The 17067-nt window shown below is 38.1% G+C and overlaps 1 protein-coding gene across 1 annotated transcript in view; it reads right to left on the bottom strand.

The window, feature by feature from the left end:
- RP2 (RP2 activator of ARL3 GTPase) overlaps window positions 1–17067 on the bottom strand; it is a 166786-nt gene that overhangs the window by 81616 nt on the left and 68103 nt on the right. Inside the window, 1 exon segment of the mRNA XM_053707740.1 lies at window positions 9971–10636. Within this exon segment, the coding sequence (XP_053563715.1) occupies window positions 9971–10636 (666 nt within the window).

Raw genomic sequence — 17067 nt, 5'->3', positions numbered from 1 at the left:
GTGGTTATTCCAGAAGTTTTTCCTGTTCCTAATGCTATTTCTGCAGTAATTTCCAAAGAATGGGATAAATTGGGTAATTCATTTACTCCTTCTAAACGTTTTTAAGCAATTATATCCTGTGCCGTCTGACAGATTAGAATTTTGGGACAAAATCCCTAAAGTTGATGGGGCTATTTCTACCCTTGCTAAACGTACTACTATTCCTACGTCAGATGGTACTTCGTTTAAGGATCCTTTAGATAGGAAAATTGAATCCTTTCTAAGAAAAGCTTATCTGTGTTCAGGTAATCTTCTTAGACCTGCTATATCTTTGGCTGATGTTGCTGCAGCTTCATCTTTTTGGTTGGAAACCTTAGCGCAACAAGTAACACATCATGATTCTCATGATATTATTATTCTTCTTCAGCATGCTAATAATTTTATCTGTGATGCCATCTTTGATATTATCAGGGTTGATGTCAGGTTTATGTCTCTAGCTATTTTAGCTAGAAGAGCTTTATGGCTTAAGACTTGGAATGCTGATATGGCTTCTAAATCAACTCTACTTTCCATTTCTTTCCAGGGTAACAAATTATTTGGTTCTCAGTTGGATTCTATTATTTCAACTGTTACTGGTGGGAAAGGAACTTTTTTACCACAGGATAAAAAATCTAAGGGTAAAAAACAGAGCTAATAATCGTTTTCGTTCCTTTCGTTTCAACAAAGAACAAAAACCTGATCCTTCATCCTCAGGAGCAGTTTCAGTTTGGAAACCATCTCCAATCTGGAATAAATCCAAGCCAGCCAGAAAGGCAAAGCCTGCTTCTAAGTCCACATGAAGGTGCGGCCCTCATTCCAGCTCAGCTGGTAGGGGGCAGGTTACGTTTTTTCAAAGAAATTTGGATCAATTCTGTTCACAATCTTTGGATTCAGAACATTGTTTCAGAAGGGTACATAATTGGTTTCAAGATGAGACCTCCTGCAAAGAGATTTTTTCTTTCCCGTGTCCCAGTAAATCCAGTAAAAGCTCAAGCATTTCTGAATTGTGTTTCAGATCTAGAGTTGACTGGAGTAATTATGCCAGTTCCAGTTCAGGAACAGGGGATGGGGTTTTATTCAAATCTCTTCATTGTACCAAAGAAGGAGAATTCCTTCAGACCAGTTCTGGATCTAAAAATATTGAATCGTTATGTAAGGATACCAACGTTCAAGATGGTAACTGTAAGGACTATCTTGCCTTTTGTTCAGCAAGGGAATTATATGTCCACAATAGATTTACAGGATGCATATCTGCATATTCCGATTCATCCGGATCATTATCGGTTCCTGAGATTCTCTTTTCTGGACAAGCATTACCAGTTTGTGGCTCTGCCGTTTGGCCTTGCTACAGCTCCAAGAATTTTTACAAAGGTTCTCGGTGCCCTTCTGTCTGTAATCAGAGAACAGGGTATTGTGGTATTTCCTTATTTGGACGATATCTTGGTACTTGCTCAGTCTTTACATTTAGCAGAATTTCATACGAATCGACTTGTGTTGTTTCTTCAAGATCATGGTTGGAGGATCAATTTACCAAAAAGTTCATTGATTCCTCAGACAAGGGTAACCTTTCTGGGTTTCCAAATAGATTCAGTGTCCATGACTCTGTCTTTAACAGACAAGAGGCGTCTAAAACTGATGGCAGCTTGTCGAAACCTTCAGTCACAATCATTCCCTTCGGTAGCCTTATGCATGGAAATTCTAGGTCTTATGACTGCTGCATCGGACGCGATCCCCTTTGCTCGTTTTCACATGCGACCTCTTCAGCTTTGTATGCTGAATCAATGGTGCAAGGATTACACAAAGATATCTCAATTAATATCTTTAAAACCGATTGTTCGACACTCTCTAACGTGGTGGACAGATCACCATCGTTTAATTCAGGGGGCTTCTTTTGTGCTTCCGACCTGGACTGTAATTTCAACAGATGCAAGTCTCTCAGGTTGGGGAGCTGTGTGGGGATCTCTGACGGCACAAGGAGTTTGGGAATCTCAGGAGGTGAGATTACCGATCAATATTTTGGAACTCCGTGCAATTTTCAGAGCTCTTCAGTTTTGGCCTCTTCTGAAGAGAGAATCGTTCATTTGTTTTCAGACAGACAATGTCACAACTGTGGCATACATCAATCATCAAGGAGGAACTCACAGTCCTCTGGCTATGAAAGAAGTATCTCGAATTTTGGTTTGGGGCGGAATCCAGCTCCTGTCTAATCTCTGCGGTTCATATCCCAGGTGTAGACAATTGGGAAGCGGATTATCTCAGTCGCCAAACGTTGCATCCGGGCGAATGGTCTCTTCACCCAGAGGTATTTCTTCAGATCGTTCAAATGTGGGAACTTCCAGAAATAGATTTGATGGCGTCCCATCTAAACAAGAAACTTCCCAGGTATCTGTCCAGATCCCGGGATCCTCAGGCGGAGGCAGTGGATGCATTATCACTTCCTTGGAAGTATCATCCTGCCTATATCTTTCCGCCTCTAGTTCTTCTTCCAAGAGTAATCTCCAAGATTCTGAAGGAATGCTCGTTTGTTCTGCTGGTAGCTCCGGCATGGCCTCAAAGGTTTTGGTATGCGGATCTTGTCCGGATGGCCTCTTGCCAACCGTGGACTCTTCCGTTAAGACCAGACCTTCTGTCACAAGGTCCTTTTTTCCATCAGGATCTGAAATCCTTAAATTTAAAGGTATGGAGATTGAACGCTTGATTCTTCGTCAAAGAGGTTTCTCTGACGCTGTGATTAATACTATGTTACAGGCTCGTAAATCTGTATCTAGAGAGATATATTATAGAGTCTGGAAGTCTTATATTTCTTGGTGTATTTCTCATCATTTTTCTTGGCATTCTTTTAGAATTCCGAGAATTTTACAGTTTCTTCAGGATGGTTTAGATAAAGGTTTATCCGCAAGTTCTTTGAAAGGACAAATCTCTGCTCTTTCTGTTCTTTTTCACAGAAAGATTGCTATTCTTCCTGATATTCATTGTTTTGTACAAGCTTTGGTTCGTATAAAACCTGTCATTAAGTCAATTTCTCCTCCTTGGAGTTTGAATTTGGTTCTGGGGGCTCTTCAAGCTCCTCCGTTTGAACCTATGCATTCATTGGACATTAAATTACTTTCTTGGAAAGTTTTGTTCCTTTTGGCCATCTCTTCTGCCAGAAGAGTTTCTGAATTATCTGCTCTTTCTTGTGAGTCTCCTTTTCTGATTTTTCATCAGGATAAGGCGGTGTTGCGAACTTCTTTTGAATTTTTACCTAAAGTTGTGAATTCCAACAACATTAGTAGAGAAATTGTGGTTCCTTCATTATGTCCTAATCCTAAGAATTCTAAGGAGAAATCGTTGCATTCTTTGGATGTTGTTAGAGCTTTGAAATATTATGTTGAAGCTACTAAATCTTTCAGAAAGACTTCTAGTCTATTTGTTATCTTTTCCGGTTCTAGAAAAGACCAGAAAGCTTCTGCCATTTCTTTGGCATCTTGGTTGAAATCTTTAATTCATCTTGCCTATGTTGAGTCGGGTAAAACTCCCGCCTCAGAGAATTACAGCTCATTCTACTAGGTCAGTTTCTACTTCCTGGGCGTTTAGGAATGAAGCTTCGGTTGATCAGATTTGCAAAGCAGCAACTTGGTCCTCTTTGCATACTTTTACTAAATTCTACCATTTTGATGTATTTTCTTCTTCTGAAGCAGTCTTTGGTAGAAAAGTACTTCAGGCAGCGGTTTCAGTTTGAATCTTCTGCTTATGTTTTTCGTTAAACTTTATTTTGGGTGTGGATTATTTTCAGCAGGAATTGGCTGTCTTTATTTTATCCCTCCCTCTCTAGTGACTCTTGTGTGGAAAGATCCACATCTTGGGTAATCATTATCCCATACGTCACTAGCTCATGGACTCTTGCTAATTACATGAAAGAAAACATAATTTATGTAAGAACTTACCTGATAAATTCATTTCTTTCATATTAGCAAGAGTCCATGAGGCCCGCCCTTTTTTTGTGGTGGTTATGATTTTGTATAAAGCACAATTATTCCAATTCCTTATTTTATATGCTTTCGCACTTTTTTATCACCCCACTTCTTGGCTATTCGTTAAACTGAATTGTGGGTGTGGTGAGGGGTGTATTTATAGGCATTTTGAGGTTTGGGAAACTTTGCCCCTCCTGGTAGGAATGTATATCCCATACGTCACTAGCTCATGGACTCTTGCTAATATGAAAGAAATGAATTTATCAGGTAAGTTCTTACATAAATTATGTTTTCTCTACTAATGTTGTTAGAATTCACAACTTTAGGTAAAAATTTAAATGAAGTCCGCAACACCGCCTTATCCTGATGAAAAATCAGAAAAGGAGATTCACAAGAAAGAGCAGATAACTCAGAAGCTCTTCTAGCAGAAGAGATGGCCAAAAGGAACAACACTTTCCAAGAAAGTAATTTAATATCCAGAGAATGCATAGGTTCAAACGGAGGAGCTTGTAAAGCCCCCAGAACCAAATTCAAACTCCAAGGAGGAGAGATTGACTTAATGACAGGTTTTATACGAACCAAAGCCTGTACAAAACAATGAATATCAGGAAGATTAGCAATCTTTCTGTGAAACAGCACAGAAAGAGCAGAAATTTGTCCTTTCAAAGAACTTGCAGACAAACCTTTATCCAGACCATCCTGAAGAAATTGTAAAATTCTAGGAATTCTAAAAGAATGCCAGGAAAATTGATGAGAAGAGCACCAAGAAATGTAAGTCTTCCAGACTCAATAATATATCTTCCTAGACACAGATTTACGAGCCTGTAACATAGTATTAATTACGGAGTCAGAGAAACCTCTATGACTGAGAATCAAGCGTTCAATCTCCATACCTTCAAATTTAATGATTTGAGATCCTGATGGAAAAAAGGACCTTGAGCTAGAAGGTCTGGTCTTAACGGAAGAGTCCAAGGTTGGCAAGTAGCCATCCGAACAAGATCTGCATACCAAAACCTGTGAGGCCATGCTGGAGCCACCAGCAGAACAAACAAACGCTCTTTAAGAATCTTGGAGATCACTCTTGGAAGAAGAACTAGAAGCGGAAAGATATAGGCAGGATGATACTTCCAAGGAAGTGACAATGCATCCACTGCCTCCGCCTGAGGATCCCTGGATCTGGACAGATACCTGGGAAGTTTCTTGTTTAGATGAGAGGCCATCAGATCTATTTCTGGAAGACCCCAGATTTGAATAATCTGAAGAAATACCTCTGGGTGAAGAGACCATTCGCCCGGATGTAACGTCTGGCGACTGAGATAATCCGCTTCCCAATTCTCTATACCTGGGATGTGAAACGCAGAAATTAGACAGGAGCTGGATTCCGCCCATACAAGTATCCGAGATACTTCTTTCATAGCCAGAGGACTGTGAGTCCCCCCTTGATGATTGACATATGCCACGGTTGTGACATCGTCCGTCTGAAAACAAATGAACGATTCTCTCTTCAGAAGAGGCCACGACTGAAGAGCTCTGAAAATCGCACGGAGTTCCAAAATGTTGATTGGTAATCTCGCCTCCTGAGATTCCCAAACCCCCTGCGCTGTCAGAGACCCCCATACAGCTCCCCAACCTGTCAGACTCGCATCTGTTGAGATCACAGTCCAGGTTGGAAGAACAAAAGAAGCCCCTTGAACTAAACGATGGTGATCTGTCCACCACGTCAGAGAGTATCGTACAATCGGATTTAAAGATATTAACTGTAATATCTTTGTATAATCCCTGCACCACTGGTTCTGCATACAAAGCTGAAGAGGTCGCATGTGAAAAAGAGCAAAGGGGATCGCGTCCGATGCAGCAGTCATAAGACCTAGAATTTCCATGCATAAGGCTACCGAAGGGAATGATTGAGACTGAAGGTTTTCGAAAGGCTGAAACCAATTTCAGACGTCTCTTGTCCGTCAGAGACAAAGTCATGGACACTGAATCGATTTGGAAACCTAAAACGGTTACCCTTGTCTGAGGAAACAATGAACTCTTTGGTAAATTGATCCTCCAACCATGTTCTTGAAGAAATGACAAGTCGAATCGTATGAAATTCTGCTAAATGTGAAGACTGAGCAAGTACCAAGATATCGTCCAAATAAGGAAATACCACAATACCCTGCTCTCTGATTACAGATAGAAGGGCACCGAGCACCTTTGAAAAAAATCCTTGGAGCTGTTGCTAGGCCGAACGGCAGAGCCACAAACTGGTAATGCTTGTCTACAAAAGAGAATCTCAGAAACTGAAAGTGATCTGGATGAATCGGAATATGCAGATATGCATCCTGTAAATCTATTGTGGACATATAATGCCGTTGCTGAACAAAAGGCAGAATACTCCTTATAGTTACCATTTTGAAAGTTGGTATCCTTACATAACTATTCAATATTTTTAAATCCAGAACTGGTCTGAAGGAATTCTCCTTCTTTGGTACAATGAATAGATTGGAGTAAAACCCCAGACCCTGTTCCAGAACTGGAACTGGCACAATTACTCCAGCCAACTATAGATCTGAAACACAATTCAGAAATGCTTGAGCTTTCACTGGGTTTATTGGAATGCGAGAAAGAAAAAGTCTTCTTGCAGGAGGCCTTACCTTGAAACCTATTCTGTACCCTTGTGAAACAATGTTCTGAATCCAAAGATTGTGAATCGAATTGATCCAAATTTCTTTGAAAAATCGTAATCTGCCCCCTACCAGCTGTGCTGGAATGAGGGCCGCACCTTCATGTGGACTTGGGAGCTGGCTTTGGCTTTCTGAAAGGCTTGGATTTATTCCAGACTGGAGATGGTTTCCAAACAGAAACCGTTCCTTTAGGGGAAGGATCAGGCTTCTGTTCCTTATTCTGACGAAAGGAACGAAAACGATTAGCAGCCCTATATTTACCTTTAGATTTTTTTATCCTGAGGTAAAAAAGTTCCTTCCCCCCAGTAACAGTTGAAATAATAGAATCCAACTGGGAACCAAACAATTTATTACCTTGGAAAGAAAGGGAAAGCAAAGTTGACTTAGAAGACATATCTGCATTCCAAGTTTTAAGCCATAAAGGTCTTCTAGCTAAAATAGCTAAAGACATATACCTGACATCAACTCTAATGATATCAAAGATGGCATCACAAATAAAGTTATTAGCATGTTGAAGAAGTTTAACAATGCTATGAGTATTATGATCTGACACTTTTTGTGCCAAAGCCTCCAACCAAAAAGTTGAAGCTGCCGCAACATCAGCCAAAGAAATAGCAGGCCTAAGAAGATTACCTGAACATAAATAAGCTTTCCTTAGAAAGGATTCAATCTTCCTATCTAAAGGATCCTTAAAGGAAGTACTATCTGCCGTAGGAATAGTAGTACGTTTAGCGAGAGTAGAGATAGCCCCATCAACTTTAGGGATTTTGTCCCAAAACTCTAATCTGTCAGATGGCACAGGATACAATTTCTTAAACCTTTTAGAAGGAGTAAATGAATTACCCAGATTATTCCATTCCCTAGAAATTACTTCAGAAATAGCATCAGGGACAGGAAAAACTTCCGGAATAACTGTAGGAGGTTTAAAAACCGAATTTAAACGCTTAGTGGATTTAGTATCAAGAGGACTAGATTCCTCCATCTCTAATGCGATTAAAACTTCTTTAAGTAAAGAACGAATAAATTCCATTTAAAATAAATATGAAGATTTATCAGTGTCAATATCGGAGACAGAATCCTCTGAACCAGAAAAATCATCATCAGAAACAGACAAATCAGAATGATGATGTTCATTTAAAAATTCATCTGAAAAATGTTTACGTTTACTGGAAAGAGGAATAACAGACATAGCCTTCCTAATAGATTTAGAAACAACATCTCTTATATTAACAGGAACATCCTGAGTATTAGATGTTGATGGAACAGCAACAGGTAATGGAATATTACTAATGGAAATACTATCTGCATTAGCAAGCTTATCATGACATTCATCACAAACTACAGCCGGAGGAACAGTTACCACAAGTTTACAGCAAATACACTTAACTTTGGTAGAACCAGCATCAGGCAGCGTTTTTACAGAAGTAGCTTCTGATCCAGGGTCAATCTGAGACATCTTGCAATATGTAAGAGAAAAAACAACATATAAAGCAAAATCTATCAAATTCCTTAAAAGACAGTTTCATGAATGGGAAAAAATGCCAATGAACAAGCCTTTAGCAACCAGAAGCAAATGAAAAATGATACTTAAATAATGTGAGAAAAGGTGGAGACAATAATGACGCCCACATTTTTTAGCGCCAAAAGAGACGCCCACATTATTGGCGCCTAAATGTTTTTGGCGCCAAGAATGACACCACATCCGGTGACACCAACATTTTTGGCGCAAAACGTCAAAAAAATTACGCAAACACAAACAACTTCTGGGGACAAGTATGACGCCGGAAATGACAAAGAATTTTTTTGCGCCAAAAAAGTCCCCGCCAAGAATGACTCAATAAAATGAAGCATTTTCAGCCCCCGCGAGCCTAACAGCCCACAGGGAAAAAAGTCAATTTTAAGGTAAGAAAAAATGTTTTATTCATATGCATTATCCCAAATAATGAAACTGACTGTCTGAAATAAGGAATATTGATCATCCTGAATCAAGGCAAATAAATGTTTAAACACATATATTTAGAACTTTATATAAAAGTGCCCAACCATAGCTTAGAGTGTCACAAAAAATAAGACTTACTTACCCCAGGACACTCATCTACATGTAGTAGAAAGCCAAACCAGTACTGAAACGAGAATCAGTAGAGGTAATGGTATATAAGAGTATATCGTCGATCTGAAAAGGGAGGTAAGAGATGAATCTCTACGACCCATAACAGAGAACCTATGAAATAGATCCCGTAGAAGGAGACCATTGAATTCAAATAGGCAATACTCTCTTCACATCCCTCTGACATTCACTGCACACTGAGAAGAAAACCGGGCTCCAGCCTGCTGCGAAGCGCATATCAACGTAGAATCTAGCACAAACTTACTTCACCACCTCCACGGGAGGCAAAGTTTGTAAAACTGATTTGTGGGTGTGGTGAGGGGTGTATTTATAGGCATTTTGAGGTTTGGGAAACTTTGCCCCTCCTGGTAGGAATGTATATCCCATACGTCACTAGCTCATGGACTCTTGCTAATTACATGAAAGAAATGTATATTTGGAGTAAATTAGAAAGTTGCTTAAAATTGCGTGCTTTATTTTAATCGTGAAAGAAAAAAATTGGGTTTTGTGTCCCTTTAACACTGCTCAGTCATTGGTTTCACATTTTACTAACTAACTTATGACCTGTCCTCAGCAGAGAGGGAAACCTAGTTTACAACGTGGCAGTGCTTATCATTGCTGTATGTATAGTAAAACTTTACACTTATATTTTCAATATGTAAACAACCAATATAATTTTAAAAATACATTCAAAACTTTCTTGGAGTTGAATGCATCATTCTAGCTATTTATTTAGTGTTTAAAGAGACACTAAAGTCAAAATTAAAAGAAAAAAGCATGCAATTAACAAAAAAAACAACTTTCCAAAATACTTCAAAATGTGCACTTTTTTTAAAAAAAAAATAATTACATGCACACTTTCTGTAAGCTCCAGTCCCTACTGGCACCTTCCAAAGTTCACAGTATATACACATATATGCATGTTGTGATTGGCTGATGGCTGTCACATGATACAGGGGGGAGAAAAAAAAAGAATAAACTGAAATTTGCCAGAAAATATTCTACTGCTCATTTAAAATTCAAAGTAAGTGATATTATATTGTCTTTTTATTGTGTATTTGTCAATTATTCAAATCTACTGTATTTACTGGCACTTTAATATACCTTTAAAGGGTGACTCTGTTCAAAACCTCATATTTATAAGCCCAGTCACCTATATATATGCTTTTAAACATAACAAGTTGAGTTTACCACAAGCTTTTGCAAAGGTGTTTTTATATTACCTCATCGATCATCTTTCTGGCATTAGCTGTGGTGTAGTCTCCAGCAAAGAAAACCACCAAGCAGGACTCCTCACTCTTCTTCTGCCTCTGTCCCCAGGTCACTGGAATAATGCTCTTATTTACATCTGTAGAAATCCTCACAGCTTTCAGTTCTTCAGAATCAGGCAGTGGAATATAGTCAGAGATCGCAGCGTCACTGGCCAGAAGACTCCAGTTTGTTTCTCCTGATACAGGGGTGAAATCATGGACATTGCTCCACGTGTTGTTAAAGATGCTTAATCCAGCAGCCTTGAACTGAAATGCCAGTTCTGGGTAATAGTACTGGAAACATCCAAACTTCATGCCGGTGGATGACTCTATTATTGGCTGGGTGGTGCAGGATAAAAACACATCCATTTTTCTGCAGTCTCTGGTGCGAAATTGCTGGCAGGCAACAACGCATTTGCAGTCTTTACAGTCCCGAAAGAATACACTGCCTTTAACAGGCCCAAGAAATATGTGGCAGTTTGTACAGTCATCTATAGTGATAGTTGCAGAATGATCAAAAATATAGATGTTACAGTTTTCACACTCTTGTATAACAAACTGTTGGCCAGCAACTTTATCAGGCAATCGTCCTACAGTCTGATCCTTCAACCCATTAAACATGTAATCCTTTGGATCTACCTAGTCAGAAGGAAAGAAATAAATAAAGGTTATTATGTAAGTACAGCTAATACCTGTCAATATACATAACAAATGGTGTATCCTATGTCATTGTCACTATGATTTCTAGAAATCAAAAATAATTTTCTAATGTGTTGATAATTAAGACCATCTTTACAAAAAGGCAGGAAACCAGCGAGTCATTCAAATAACCAATTAAATAATCTTGCCACATTAAAATTGCACATCTTATGTATTTGATGGAACCATGGCTAATTTGGAAAACTTCATTTGAGATAGGGAACTGAGGCTTATTTGTTTGTCCAAAAATGTATAACATCTCCTTCAATATTAAAGCCATATGGTCTCTGTTTTCAATTCCTCTGGGAATTAGACAAACAACATCAATGATCTGCCAACTGAAGGTAGCAACATTTTGATTAAGATTAAAAATGAAGTGCCTGGCCAAATCTGAGCATTCATTCCCTGTGTTAAAGTCATTTAAATATTCTCTAATGCAAACTTGTGCCTCTCTTGTTGAACAAACATATTGTAATTTACATTGAGAGCATTCTACAAAGTACACCACATAAGAAGCGTGACAATTGGTGCAACATTTATGTTGATAAACCCTCTTTGTATTTTTAGACTGAAAATGTGAACCAACCTTGATGTGCCTACAGGCTAGATATTTACCAGAATTACATTTAAATGACCTTTAGTCATAAGCCAACGGCTAGTGTTTCTACTGGGTGAGATAAGACCACACACATCACAATTAGATACATTTTAAAATTATACACTATTCTGACGTAACAGATGTGAGACTTGATCCATTTGGACAGTATGTATGCCCCTACCCTTGCCCAAACTTGGTTAGAAAAGTCAATAATCCACCAAACAACTTGCACCTAGTGCTTACTGATAGGTGAACATTATTTCTTTGATAATCATGCGAGTTACAGGGACAAGGTACTCTTTAATTGAATGGGGTATCTTAAAATATATTTGCCAGAAAATATTATATATAAATATATGGCAAGGGGGCAATAAGAAGCTACCAATAAAGGGTCAATGCGAGGTATTCATCACTGATATGAAAATCACTTGACAAATGGATAGATATAGCACCACTCTTTTGATAGAGAAGTGCTGCTTTCAAATACAAATATACTGAGTTGGCAGAAGTGCTATTTATTCCAAGGCAGTTGTTTGTGACAAGAGTTTATAATTTAAGGGTGCAAAAAAGGACATTTAATCACCTGCAACAAACATTTTTTCATGGTAAGAAACAAATTGTGCAAAATGTTGCCGGAGGTAGTGTCTGCCTATAACTTAGATACATTTAAAAATAGCTTAGATACATTTATGGCTAAAAACAGAATTCAGTGACATGATTGTTTGTGTTAAATGGGTTGGCTTTCCAATTGTTTAATATAAATTCAATTGTTAACTTCTGTAGTGTAAATCTCTGTTGAATATGATGGAATTAGGTCTTCTTTCAACCTCATCTACTGTAGAAAAAATAAAATAAATAAAAAAGGTAATTTCAGAATGGACACAATTGTCAATCCTATGGCAATACCCTGCTACCTAGGAGGCATAAAAAAGGCTTTAAAGAGGAATTTTGAGTGTATTGTGTTTTAACCCCTTAATGACCGGACCATTTTTCAATTTTCTTACCCTTAATGACAATGGCTATTTTTACATTTCTGCAGTGTTTGCGTTTAGCTGTAATTTTCCTCTTACTCATTTACTGTACCCACACATATTATATACCGTTTTTCTCGTCATTAAATGGACTTTCTAAAGATACCATTATTTTCATCATATCTTATAATTTACTAAAAAAAAAATGATAAAATATGAGGAAAAAATGGAAAAAACACACTTTTTCTAACTTTGACCCCCAAAATCTGTTACACATCTACAATCACCAAAAAACACCCATGCTAAATAGTTTATAAATTTTGTCCTGAGTTTAGAAATACCCAATGTTTACATGTTCTTTGCTTTTTTTTGCAATTTATGGGGCAATAAATACAAGTAGCACTTTGCTATTTCCAAACCACTTTTTTTCAAAATGGGCGCTAGTTACTTTGGAACCCTGATATCTGTCAGGAATACCTGAATATCCCTTGACATGTATATATATTTTGTTTTAGAAGACATCCCAAAGTATTGATCTAGGCCCATTTTGGTATATTTCATGCCACCATTTCACCGCCAAATGCGATAAAAAAAAAAAAAAAAAGTTCACTTTTTCACAAATTTAGTCAAAAACTTTAGGTTTCCCACTGAAATTATTTACAAACAGCTTCTGCAATTATGGCACAAATGGTTGTAAATGCTTCTCTGGGATCCCCTTTTTCAGAAATAACAGACTCATATGGCTTTGTGGTTGCTTTTTGGTAATTAGAAGGCCGCTAAATGCCGCTGCGCACCACACATGTTTTATGCCCAGGAGTGAAGGGGTTAATTAGGGAGCTTGTAGGGTTAATTTTAGCTTTAGTGTAGTGTAGTAGACAACCCCAAGTATTGATCTAGGCCCATTTTGGTATATTTTATGCCACCATTTCACCACCAAATGAGAGCAAATAAAAAAAAAAGCTTTACATTTTTCACAATTTTAGGTTTCTCACTGAAATTATTTACAAACAGCTTGTGCTATTATGGCAGAAATTGTTTTAAAAGCTTCTCTGGGATCCCCTTTGTTCAGAAATAGCAGACTTATATGGCTTTGGCGTTGCTTTTTGGTAATTAGAAGGCCGCTAAATGCTGCTGCGCACCACACATGAATTATGCCCAGCAGTGAAGGGGTTAAATTAGGTAGCTTGTAGGGAGCTTGCAGGGTTAATTTTAGAGATCAGCCTCCCACATGACACATCCCACCCCCTGATCCCTCCCAAACAGCTCTCTTCCCTCCCCCACCCCACAATTGTTACCGCCATCTTAAGTACTGGCAGAAAGTCTGCCAGTACTAAATAAGAGTTTTGTTTTTTTTTTAAATAAAAATTATAAAATATTTTAGTTGTGATGGACCCCTGCCTTAGCACCAACCTCCCTGATCCCCCCCTCCAGCTCTCTAACCCTCTCCCCTACCTAATTACCGCCATCTTGGGTACTGGCAGCTGTCTGCCAGTACCCAGTTTGGCCCCACAAACCAAACTATTTAAATTTTATTTATAACTTTTATTTGTATATTTAATTATTTCTGTAGTGTAGCAGCCCCCCCCACAATACCCCCACCCCCTCCCCCTCCCCGATCCTTTTATATGTAAAAAAAAAAAATTAACTTTTTTTTTAACTTTTTTTTCCCCCCTTCCTTCATTGGTGTCAGTGTGGCTAATGTGCGCACGTGCACGCGCACCAACGTGCACACGCGCTAGTGCGATCGCATCGTGCACGCGCGCGCATCGTGCACGCGCGCGCACACGCTCCCTCCTCCCACCGGACAAAGGCACCATCGGCACCATCACTACCGGTGCAGAGAGGGCCACAGAGTGGCTCTCTCTGCATCAGAGTCTTGTAAAGGGGTATTGCAGGATGCCTCCATATCGAGGCATCACTGCAATACCCTCACAGCTGCTGGAAGTGATTGTGATCACTTCCAGCACTCTGTTAGACAACTGACGTACCAGGTACGTCCATTGTCATTAACTGCTTGTTAATGCATGACGTACCTGGTACGTCAGTTGTCATTAAGGGGTTAAAGAATAGGGGCTACTTTATAGCTATTTCCCGCAATACATTAGTTAGTTGATATACATTTTTTTTTATATATAGTTGTTTTTTATTGGGTTTTCAACAGCATAAGAGAAAAAAACATACAATAGCATTAAACCAACAGTGAGCATGACAGAAATCATATACAATTACAAACAGATCTGGTGGATAAAATAAACTCCTCGAGTCCAGTAGTCGAGTATGCAGTCCATGTGAGATTTAGTCCCTTTATCTGTGCATAAAGGTAGGTGACACAAGAAAATATAGTTTCAGGAATATTACTCATTTCTATAAGTGGACTGTCATTTGTAAATAATAGTGAAGACAGTATGGCTGACCAAGCCTCTGCTTAGCAACCTTGTCTGGCGTGGACAAAGAATTACATTGAAAAACCACCAAAGATTAAAATACTTAAGTCCCAATAAATCAACTAAGGAAAAAGAAGAAAAAATAATAACAATAACAGAATAAATTACAATATCGATAAATAGACCTTGTGCACTCGGGTGAGGAGACGGGCATCACAATGGCTCTGAATAAGCTTGAACGAGAGGTTAATGGGGAGGTATTTATATGGTTAACCTACCATGAGCTTAACTGGGTGTTGATCAGTTGGGCTAACTATGGTTTATATCTATCTAGCTCCCAGAGGAGTAACATGTTCTCATAGAAATCTAATTTGCCGATTTGAAGGTAATGGAATCTTTCTAATATCAAGTCAGAGTTGACCAGTTTCTTCCATTCGCTAATAGTGGGGATTTTAGTGGATTTCCAACATCTGGGAATCATTTGTTTCGCAGTGTTTACCAAAATGTAGAATAGTTGTCTACGGATTTTACATGTTATTTGGGGGGAGTCATGTAGAAGGGCCGTTTCTATGCTTGGGAGGAGTTGTGTGGCAAGAACAGCGTTAATTTCTCGGAAAACTGCTGTCCAGAAGTTTCTTATGGGCACACAGTCCCACCATATATGAGCCATACTTCCAGGTTGACTACAGCCTCTCCAGCATGCATCTGAGCTGCTTCTAAAGATACGCTTAATTTTGGTTGGGGTGAGATACCAGCGGGTGAAAATTTTTATGTTTGTTTCCTTTGCTCTTGAGGAATGTGCGGAGTGTGATAGATTTTCGAATCTATTATGCCAGTCTGCTTTACTTGTGGTTGTGTCTAGCTCCCTGTCCCATCCTGCGGTGTATAAGGGTAAGCTTGGGAACCTATTTTCCAACACTAGTTTATATATAGTTGATGTACATTTTATTATTATTATTCTTTATTTAACAGATTCCGCAGCGATGCCCATGGATACAAGGATAACAGTACAATGGAGAAACAATACGATAAATTACTAAATTTTACAGACAAAATACAGGGGGAATTGAGGGCCCTATTCCCGTGGGAACTTACAATCTAGATACATTATGCCAATTAAAGGGACATTAAACCCAAATGTATTCTTTCATTATTCAGATAGAGAATACAATTTGAAACAACATTCCACATTACTTATATTATCTAAATTTGCTTCATTTTTGAGAAAACCTTTTTGTTTAAGAAATAGCAATGCACATGGGTGAGCCAATCACACGAGGCATCTATGTGCTGCCACCAATCAGCAGCTACGGAACCTATTTAGATATGCTTTTCAGCAAAGAAAATCAAGAGAATGAAGCAAATAAGATAATAGAAGTAATTAAAAAAAGTTGTTTAAAATGGCATGCTCTTTCTAAATCATGAAAGAAAAAAATTTGTTTTATTTTCCCTTTAACCAAAAGTGTGCTTTATCTCTCCATAAAGACGATTCACAATGTTGTTTCCATAGGAAAGTATAGGTTTTGCTACCTTAGAACATTTCAAAATCTTCAATAATGAATGTTGATGTCAAAATCGTGGAGGGGCATATTTTGAAAAGTTGTTTGTTATAAAGTTATGCTTTTTTTTTTTCATTCAAATCTGCAACTACATTAGCTTTTGTTATACATCAAATAATCTACATGCAAACTATTGAGCTGCTTCAATCACACCAAAATAAGTTCTTGAAGGATTCTGCTCTGCACAGTGAGTAGTTTTAGTTTACAGTGTGCAAACTTTATAAAGCCCACTATTGTAAATGAGAAAAGCTGCAGCCACTTTCTTTGATATCCTGCATTGTTAATCTTGTTTCTAGACCAAAACCAAATGAGGTTGGACAAATCATATAATAAGCATAAAAATAACATTATATACACATGCATAGTATACCCATAATGCCCCAGCTCAAATAAATTAATTATTCATTTACAAGTCTTGCTATTGTTTTAGAACTAAAAAAAGGTTAAGTTCACACATGTAAATTGTTATTGCCTTTACACACTGTACAAAGAGATCCATCACATTAGCCTTTAAGGACGTTCCATGCTTCAAGGACATTAGGACGGCATGGAATGTTCTAAAATGTGCAGCCTTTCGTTGTAAGAAAATGCAGTGGATAGGACTGGGGACAGTATATATATATACACAAATATATATATATATATATATATATATATATACACAGGGAGTGCAGAATTATTAGGCAAGTTGTATTTTTGAGGATTAATTTTATTATTGAACAACAACCATGTTCTCAATGAACCCAAAAAACTCATTAATATCAAAGATGAATAGTTTTGGAAGTAGTTTTTAGTTTGTTTTTAGTTATAGCTATTTTAGGGGGATATCTGTGTGTGCAGGTGACAATTACTGTGCATA

This window comes from Bombina bombina, chromosome 3, assembly GCF_027579735.1.
Source record: "Bombina bombina isolate aBomBom1 chromosome 3, aBomBom1.pri, whole genome shotgun sequence".
Lineage (NCBI taxonomy): Eukaryota > Metazoa > Chordata > Amphibia > Anura > Bombinatoridae > Bombina > Bombina bombina.
The sequence above is the reverse complement of the archived record's forward strand: the minus strand, read 5'-3'. Positions and strand labels throughout refer to the sequence as shown.